The following is a 9,338-nucleotide window of genomic DNA, read 5'->3' on the forward strand; positions in this document are numbered from 1 at the left end:
TCAAACACCCAGAAAACAAAACTGACTAAAATATACAAAAAAATAAAATAAAACATAGGAACACAGCTCAAGCCTTGTTTTAATTTTTAATGAAAAAAGTACTTAAATCGGTTAAGTTTTGGAGAAGGAATCAGCGGACAACGAATCGAAGATTTTCTGTTCTTTTATTAGAACTTTTGTCGTGTTGCCTCTATCGCGCTCTGCGGTGGGAGACTTGAGATTGGTGAGACAGCAATACATTTTCAAATACCTATTTTCATTTTCTCTCGCCCCTGGCCCCCTCTTTACAGGCTGAAACGTCATTTAATATTATTATTATAATTATAGTGTTTTGTGCTTGTTCGACAAGCAAAAAGTCAGACACGTTGCACAAATACAGTGTCTACATACTCAGGCCCAATTTCACAAAGGACTGTGAAGTTAATGCTCGAATTAGTATCACGTTACCTCTTTCGTTTTACATATGAATGAAAGAGAAGACATGACATTTTAACAAGCTGATAACAAGCTGACTAACAGACGTTGGTGAAATTGAGCCTAAGTCACCTAAGTGTAGATTTTTTAATTAGTAACAGGGTGAGTCTAAAAGCTTATACAAGCTTTCAAGGCATTTGCCATTTGGCTTGCGCGTTGAATTCTTTTGCGCGCGCGGGGGCGACCGCAGTAATATATACCGCAAGTCGCAACACGACGCTCTCCGCCATGGGAACCGGCTCAATTCGCACAACGAGCGCGCGGTTACATTGTACTGGCGAATTGTCAGTCCTCCACCGTGCGTTTTTCGCGTAACTTTTGCCACGCACTGTAAAACTCTGGAACGACCTGGGGGGTGAGCCAAAACCTTTTCGTTTTCGCTTCGTTATAGAATCGCCGATGAAAATGTATGGAATTGACATAAGCGTTCGTTAATAACATGACGTTGACGTTCGACTCGTCTAATGTCAATTCCATACATTTTGATCGGCGATTCTATAACGAAGCGAAAACGAAAATGTTTCGGCTAAATTGCCTGTAAACCTTCAAGAAGAGAGCGTATTCCCTCTTAAAAGGCCGGCAACGCACCTGCAGCTATTCCGATGTTGCGAGTGTCCATGGGCGACGGTAGTTGTTTTCCATCAGGTGACTCGTTTGCTCGTTTGTCCCCTTACTATATAAAACAAAAATTATTTATATTTTTAAACTACTATAAAAAGGGGGTTGGGACTTGGGAGACTTCTTAGAGTACCTGATGATGATTTTATCGAAACCGGTCGAGTAAAACATAATTGTTATTAATAAAAGTGGAAAAAGTGCATGAAAAGTGTATATTATTCCTGTTCTTAGAGTCTTGGTTTGAGGTCGCAAATCTTGGTTAACACAAATTAGGTCAAACCGAGCTAGTTAACTACAAGACGAGTCGACCAAATGGCATGTTTGCCATCAGAAGTAAACGCGTTGAAATCATCTCATTCAGTCTCATTTGGAGTGTATGATGTGCCGTTCCAAATGGTCGGCTTGTCTATTACCAACTATTATAATATATTATGTGCTATCGCCTATTAATAGTTTCACTTTTTGCAACAAAAATATTTGAATTTTTCGTTTGAGCTGTCCGCTAGTATTATATGGAGTAAGGAGTTTCCAGGCTAAAAAAGAGAAGGAGCGAATGATTATATTATTCATAGATTAATTTATATTTTGCCACGGGCGAGCATAAGCATTAAAACTTATTTACTAATCTGTATTAAAACTCTCTATTGTGCAATACCCATTATTATCTATGCGATAAGATACTAAGATGTTTTGTTAATCATAACAACATCGCAAACTGTAGCAGTATCGCTAATATGACGCAATTCACTGACACTGCAATGCTTATATTGCTCCTTACGTTGGGCTATGATGTATTACCATGATTGCGAGACCGTTTAAAATATGCACAATAATTGGCATCGATGGGTGGTCATAGAATATACGTATTATGAACTTAATGACGCCTGCAACACCCTTGCGCCAAAATTTGTTTATCGCGCGGGAATTGTATATTTTTCCGGGATAAAAGGTATCCTACTTATAATATGTCTGTCCCCCTGGGACTTAAAGTATCTCCATACCACATTTTAGCAAAATCGGTTCAACAGTTTGCGTCGTGGCATGATGAGGGAACAGACAGACAGACACAATTTCGCATTTATAACATTAGTATGGACTATGCATATCTACTCGTTTGTAGCCGTCGACATTTGTACTATCGAGGATTCCTAGGTAGTTGACGGACCAATGTCATTTGGTCGGACCATGTCAATGTAATGTTAATTGTGATCTGTCGGCTGGGTTTGACGTAATGCAACCAATCTACGTAGGTCCCCCATCTGCCTAGGAATTAACTTATCTGATAGTACGGGGGAGGCTCCGGAATGAAGCGCGCGTCACGTCGCCGTTAATTCGTGATAATGTGTAGTTGTTAAGTTTATATAATTTTTATGTATGTTAGTCATTAAGGTATATATTGTATGGGCCTACGTAGCCTGATTTAAATAAATAAATAAATAAATTAGACTGTAGTGACAGTCTGTTTTAATTGATTTACTAAACCAGCTCTTATTGTTTTTAATCATAATATCAACACTTGCACTGACGGCGATTAGCAATAGATTTGACTTTCTAATCGTGACGTGGGCTAACGGAGACGCGCGCGCCGGCCTGGCGTACGTGCGCAGCCGCACGTCGCTCCCGAGATGCTCTACATGCTGCTGATGATTAGTGGTAAGGTAAGGTAAGTGGTAAGGTAAGGTATGGTAAAGTAAGGTAAGGTAAGTGATGAGCGTGAGGTAAGTGATAATAAGGTATTAGGTAAGTGGAAAGCGTAAGGTAAGGAATTATAAGTGGTAAGGTAAGGTAAGCTTGGAACTTGGAAAACAATTTAAGATAAGTCATGAGTCAGAGATGCCTGATGCAAGCGGTACGTGACGTCATAACTCAACTATTGTTCACAAATACGAAGAAAAAGATAAATTACTTCTTTCACAAATAAGTTATGAAAACTTTACGGTTCTTACTTCATTTGCATTTTGCTCAGACATTTATATATATTTTTTTTAATAGGCATCCCCTATTGCTTCGAAAGGAAAGCATGAGTTATTCCAAATATGAGATCTAAAAACATAACAAGTTTCCAAACGATAAACCGGCGATAAGTGGTGCGGAACTACAATGAACACAAGTGTAATTGTGCTTGACAGGGTTGCCGACTTAGATCGGTTGCCGACTTGTCAGTAAAGGTACCGTTCCGGTCAACGCTGCAAGCGAACGCGACCGACAAAGATACAAATAAAATGCCACTTTATTTGTGCGACGGGATAGCGTTGACGTTGCCATGGTGACATACTTATTTAATCACTTCAATAAAATAATATGGGCGAAATACTTTATATGGCAAAGAAACGTTTGCCGGGACAGGTCGACCTATGCGTAGAACAAAGTCCGATCTGCAAAATCACTACTTTTCAGTAGAGCAATCAGAAGATTTGCAAGTTGAAAAACTTGAATAGCTTAAAAACTGTAAGACTTATATTTTTGAATTTTTTGTATGTTATTAAGAAATTCCTCTTTATTTACGTGGTATATATTATTTTTAATAATTCATTATATTAACCATGATAGCGGGTCCGATAGCGGAAAGACGAGGGTCCGTATTGAACACCAGACATTGTTCTATGGAAACTTGTGAATGAAATTACGTTTTATATTCATATCACTCGTTTTTTGTTGGAGTTATCTGTCATTTTTATGTCCTATGTAATTTTCCTTATTACTTCATATACACAAAAAAGTTTTTTTTTTAAAAAACGTTTATTAATAAAAAATCTCAAAATAGGCGGTGTTTTGAACAAAATTGCTAACATTAAATTATAGTTGGCACTAACAAATCTTACAGATATTAATTTGTTAGTGACAACTGTATATTTCGACTGCTCTATGTTTTTTTTTAAAAAGGGGACGAACGAGCAAACGGGTCACCTGATGGAAAGCAATCACCGTCGCTCATGGACATCAGGGGAGCTGCAGGTGCGTGGCCGGCCTTTTAAGGGGCTCTCTTCTTGAAGGTTTGTAGGTCGTATAGGTCCGGAAAATTTACAGATGGCGGCAGATTGTTTCAGTTTTACTGTGAAAGACTCATCAAGGTGATGAGAATTGTATATAATCCCGTGGAATGATGAAATGTTGCAGGAGGTGTGATAGCGAACAATTATACTCCCTGTGATTCAGCGGATAGAAGATGCAGAGCGAAGACACATCTAGCGTAATTCCGAGGGGTCTAGACTCTAGTTTGTTTGAAACACAATGGCTGTCTACAATCCAATCAGCCCTTCGTTGGTTATTATCCAGAGGGAATAGTTGGTATTTTGTACTCATCTTTGGCCCCTGCCCAAAGATAAAATAGTATTCCACGCGAGGCCGAATCTTCACCTTGTAGAGTTTTAGGCGTTGCATCGGACTGAAATACTGTCTCGCTCTGTTAAGAATACTAAGCTTATTCAAGGCTAACGTGGCCATGGCACAGTATCCCATGCCCTTTCCCTTGATTTAAAGTATCCCCATTTTAAATATCAGAAAAATCCGTTAAGCGGTTTGGGCGTGAGGAGGTAACAGGCGAATAAACAGATAGATAAACACACCTTTGCATTTACAATAATGTAAGTATGGATATAGATTATACTTGGTTTATATTTCAATATCTCTTCTTTCGGCCAGGAAACTTAGGAACTAGTACTAGTAACCTAAGTAATCCTATTCCTAGCTAAGTCGTATTCCTCATGTCAGAGGGTCCTGACCTCCCTTTTCATAACCTTCCTAGTTCCTTCCACGATTGACTTAATCATTGTGGTGTGGATTTGATCGGACTAACGAATTGGACGGTGGTCCCTCAGTTCTTCGCCCCGAGTCTTGCCAGTGCCTATTTTAATATTGCCTCCTTCCTTTTTGGTTACATAGCCAAAATGGACACATGTCCATAGTAGGTATTCTTAGATACATTTATTTGAGACATGTGGTACAGAGCATTGTTTTTATGTTCAGCTTAGCCAGAATGGATGTGTTGCTTCTGAAAGCAGTCCATGAAAGGCGCATTTTCCTCCATCATTACATCCCGAAGGCATCGATTTGTCTGCGGTCTGCAGACTTCAGAGTTCAGAGTCAGAGTTCAGAGAGAGTTGGAAATGGCGTAGGAATTTGTACTAACAATTCTTGACTAACCAGAGTTCACGTACTGTCGGAAATTTCTAAGTCTTCCAGCTGTATTAAAGGTGAATTTTTCGAAACTAGATGCCGCTTCTAAAGAAAGTAAAGATGGTTGAATGCTAATGCGGTGAGGTCAGCAGATGGATTAGGCTCTTCGTTAATTTCATGCCAAATATCGTCCAGTTGCTGGCTTATTTCTTCTGCACCCGGAGGCAAAGGCGAATGTTGCGGTGTTATATTGTTCTCATCAAATGAAATGTCAATCAAATTTTACATATATTATATGTAAAATTTGATTGACATTTCATTGTATCCATATATAGTATTGTAAAGAATACTTCATTTTATTAGTAAATAAATATATTTGAAAATAATATAATGTTGCTATAAGGTAAATGATATTATGCGCACAAAAGTGATAATATTATGATTTTGATTTGTCACACACCATAAGTTGTAAGGTAATACAGATTTAAACCATTTTTATATATAAAATTAAAAATATATTTATATTTGACAATATTTTTAAACGTACAACATCCTATCTTATTCAGGTGATAACGTCCCATCTGCACAACGGACTTATAAAATGCATCAGTCATTCCGTAAAAAGAGTCCTATAATTACATGTAACCCATAAAAGCTCTAAAGTATTTGTCCAACATCGTCACTTATAACGTCAACTTTTTACGACATTATTTTTGATGATAACACGACGAATTTTTACCTAACATACAAATATTAAACAAATCTCACTTTTTACACTTAGAAACGTATTTTTCTAACCCTCCATAAAACAACGTCTGATATCAATATAGATTAGACGCAACAACAACGTTGTCTCCGCACAACAACGCTCGAAGTGACGATGGTGCACCTCGCGCGCTCCCCTCTCTTCGTCCAATGTGCGCTTGGTGCATTTTAAGACGGAGCTTACTTCAAATAGGACGTTTTACGATTTTGTATCGGAAAATAACTAAGATATAAAAATTCTGAAAATGAGAGACTGTAGAGCTTTGATTTCCTATTTAATTTATACAATAAAATCATTTTTGTCCTATGATCACATAGAACTCTGTTCTACGCATAGGTCGAGGTGGTATAACGTGGTAATACTATAATAATAATATAACGTGTTACGTGTCTGTATGTAACAGACACGTCAAGCTTATAAGTTATAACACTCCTCTTTTTACTTCAGGATTCAGGATATAATAAAATATGAATAATTAAAGATTGTAGAGCGAATGAGTTGGCTTGGCCGTAGAGACTGTAGTGCCTTCGATTTCTTAAATAACAATTAATACCTATAATTTAGATAAATCTTTATTGATTATGATTACATTATGGCCAGTATGGCCAAAGCACTAGCTGTAAATAAATGGCCTAAATTGACTATCCAAGATAGAATTTCTTGGCGCAAATGTACTAGGAGAGCCGACCTTACGTAAAGTGGGAAAGATCTTAGACGAATCTTAATTGAATATCTATTTGGTGCAAGTGGTAAGGAGTTAGGTGGCGCCACCAATGTCCAAGAAAGCAAACGTTTAAGGCCGATTTGTTCCATTCACGACGCAACAAAGGATAAACTGTATTGGGTAAGTGCTTACACTCTGACGTCAAACTGTATCTTATCAGCCTATAGTATCTTTGCAGTATCTTTGTCTTATTTGTGGGCAGTTACTTGTGTAGAATAATAATATTATTGACAGTTCAGTTTAGGAAATCTTCAAAACAATTTCTGAGACACTCCAATTTAAGAAAACAGTCTGTCATCATTTATTATTGTCCAAAATCTTTCAAAATTTACCGTTATCCAAGTCACCTTGTAATTTGTATCAACATTTTTGGTAAAATGAAACACTGCTAAATTATTATTTATAGTTTTATAATAACATTAAAAATGTCTGAAACATTTAAATTAGATGAAAACATAAACAACCACATAACAGTAGACATCATTGTACTAGGATGCAGTTTATCAGGTATGGTCACTGCGCATAAGCTGAAGAAAACATTTGGAGATACCATGGAAATTGTAATACTTGATCTAGCAAACAAACCTAAATCTTCTATAAAGCAAGACGGTGTTGATGATGATGACAGATATAATGTTTTTAATGGAACAGCCAGAGAGGTAGCTGATAACTTAACAAAATATTACCTCACAGTATATGCAAATGCGTTTCAGGTTCCAATACCAAAATCAATCACCGCGCCTGAGTTATTTAAAACTAACTTAAAAAAAGTATTCGAAAATGAGAATGGTGATATTGAAACATACGATACAATGCTACACGAATTTAACTTTCTGAAAGTTTTTGAACAATTTGAATTAAATCAGTATCAGATAGCTTTGGATGAGAATATGAAGGATCTGTTTCAAGTCAAGCAAATGTCTGATGCTGCAGAGAGAAAGAAACTCATCTATTTTGATCGTACTAATATGGAGCAACATATTTGCAGATCCCTACTGTTTCCTACCTCCAGGAACATTATGAGAAACACAGTCAGATTGGTATGTGGTGTATCCCCAAACGAGGTTTCAGTTTTATTTTTTCTGTACCAGTGCTATAGAACGGGGAGTGTTACAAATAACTTAGACGGAATTAATACAAAATTACGAGAAAAGCTTTTAGGATATTTCAAGAAACATTTATCCAGTAAGCTGTGTCAAAGCATTTCTAATATAACGCTACCGATAAAACCTATAAAGGAAATAAATTCATGTCCAGGAGAAAAAGTGATATTGAAAACGCTACAAGGAGATAAACGTTATACTTGCAACATTCTCGCTATGGCTTTGAAACCGGATGAGTTATGTGACATAAAATTCGAGCCGGCTCTACTGACAGAGAACCAGAAAAGTATATTCACCTCTATGACGAAGGGCAGAGCAAAGAAATTTTGGATACAGTACGAAGAAAAATTTTGGCAAAAGGCCGGTTTTAGTGGTGATATTTTTAGTCTTCGTGGACCTATACTGTGGGCGACCGAGCAACCAAAGCTACCATTTACGGCAAATAAAGATTTGAATCCCATTTTAGTAGGATATTTAAAGTACAATGAAGATAATACAGAAAATTCAGAAGAGGCAGTTAAACAACAGTTGATAGACCTCTTTGGTGACGACGCAGCCAGACCAGTGAGGTATATAGAATCTGCAATCGATGACGTATGCGTACCACTCTGTGGCAATTTCTTGGCGTTACGACGATTACAACATACAAGTCATAAACTTGAATGGGGAGCACTAGATATTTTTGCTGAGGGTGATGTGGCAGCTGCTTTGGAAGCTGGACATAACGCTTATATGCATCTGGTGGCGTATCTAAGACCACAAGCACAGACTTACGAAGATCTTGTAGAGTCTCGTTGGCCGACCTTCTTCAATGACACTGATCCATTTCGAAGGTGGTTCTCTGCCGTCAATTTTGCTTCGAGCACAAGAGTGGCGCTGTATGCGACTGCTGCTTACATCGGATACCGAGTTTTGAGACATTTAAATAGTTAAGCACATAGCACCCTCAGTTCAATGTGTGTAATTTTACATAATTATACATCAATTTTTACTGCATTTACAAATAAAATATTACCGAATCATTCGCAATACCTTTTATTGTAGGAGTTAGGTGTTACGTTAGTACTAAGTAGTAAGTTTCCTTCTAGTAGTTCCATCACTTACAAGGGGCTTCTTATGTAGATTTGCCCAGTGACCTACAGCCCTACTAAGGGCACCGTAATTGGGCCAAGTTTAAACGGCTATGAGGATGTAATGCTACTAGGAAAACGTAGGTTCATGATAAGAATATTATGATTAATTTGATGGGAAAACATACGTCAGTCAGTTACGCACGATATCTAAATGTTTAGAGTGAATAGATTACATAAACTGCCTCAAGTTTTGTTATTTACTATCTTATTTTTGGTTGGAAATTAGGTATTTACATATAAAAATGCTTTTAAGATAACATTTCACTGTAGATAATAATTAAATTAATGTTCTTTTGTCGCAAACCTTTTGTTATAGCAACGTAAGGTGAATGTTATTGCTTATGTATACCTTCAGGAGTTACGAATATTATAAGTTTTAACGCCTGTAGAAAATATCTAGTCAA

The 9,338-nt window shown here is 37.2% G+C and overlaps 1 protein-coding gene across 1 annotated transcript; it reads left to right on the forward strand.

The window, feature by feature from the left end:
• Positions 1-7,138: 7,138 nt before the first annotated feature.
• On the forward strand, positions 7,139-8,803 carry LOC121730356 (probable flavin-containing monoamine oxidase A). The gene is made up of 2 exons (XM_042119365.1): positions 7,139-7,205; positions 7,412-8,803. Exon 2 carries the CDS (start codon positions 7,511-7,513, stop codon positions 8,732-8,734), a length of 1,224 nt encoding a protein of 407 aa, XP_041975299.1. The 5' UTR covers positions 7,139-7,205; positions 7,412-7,510; the 3' UTR covers positions 8,735-8,803.
• Positions 8,804-9,338: the final 535 nt, after the last annotated feature.

The sequence above is a fragment of the Aricia agestis genome, chromosome 9 (assembly GCF_905147365.1).
Source record: "Aricia agestis chromosome 9, ilAriAges1.1, whole genome shotgun sequence".
Taxonomy (NCBI): Eukaryota; Metazoa; Arthropoda; class Insecta; order Lepidoptera; family Lycaenidae; genus Aricia; species Aricia agestis.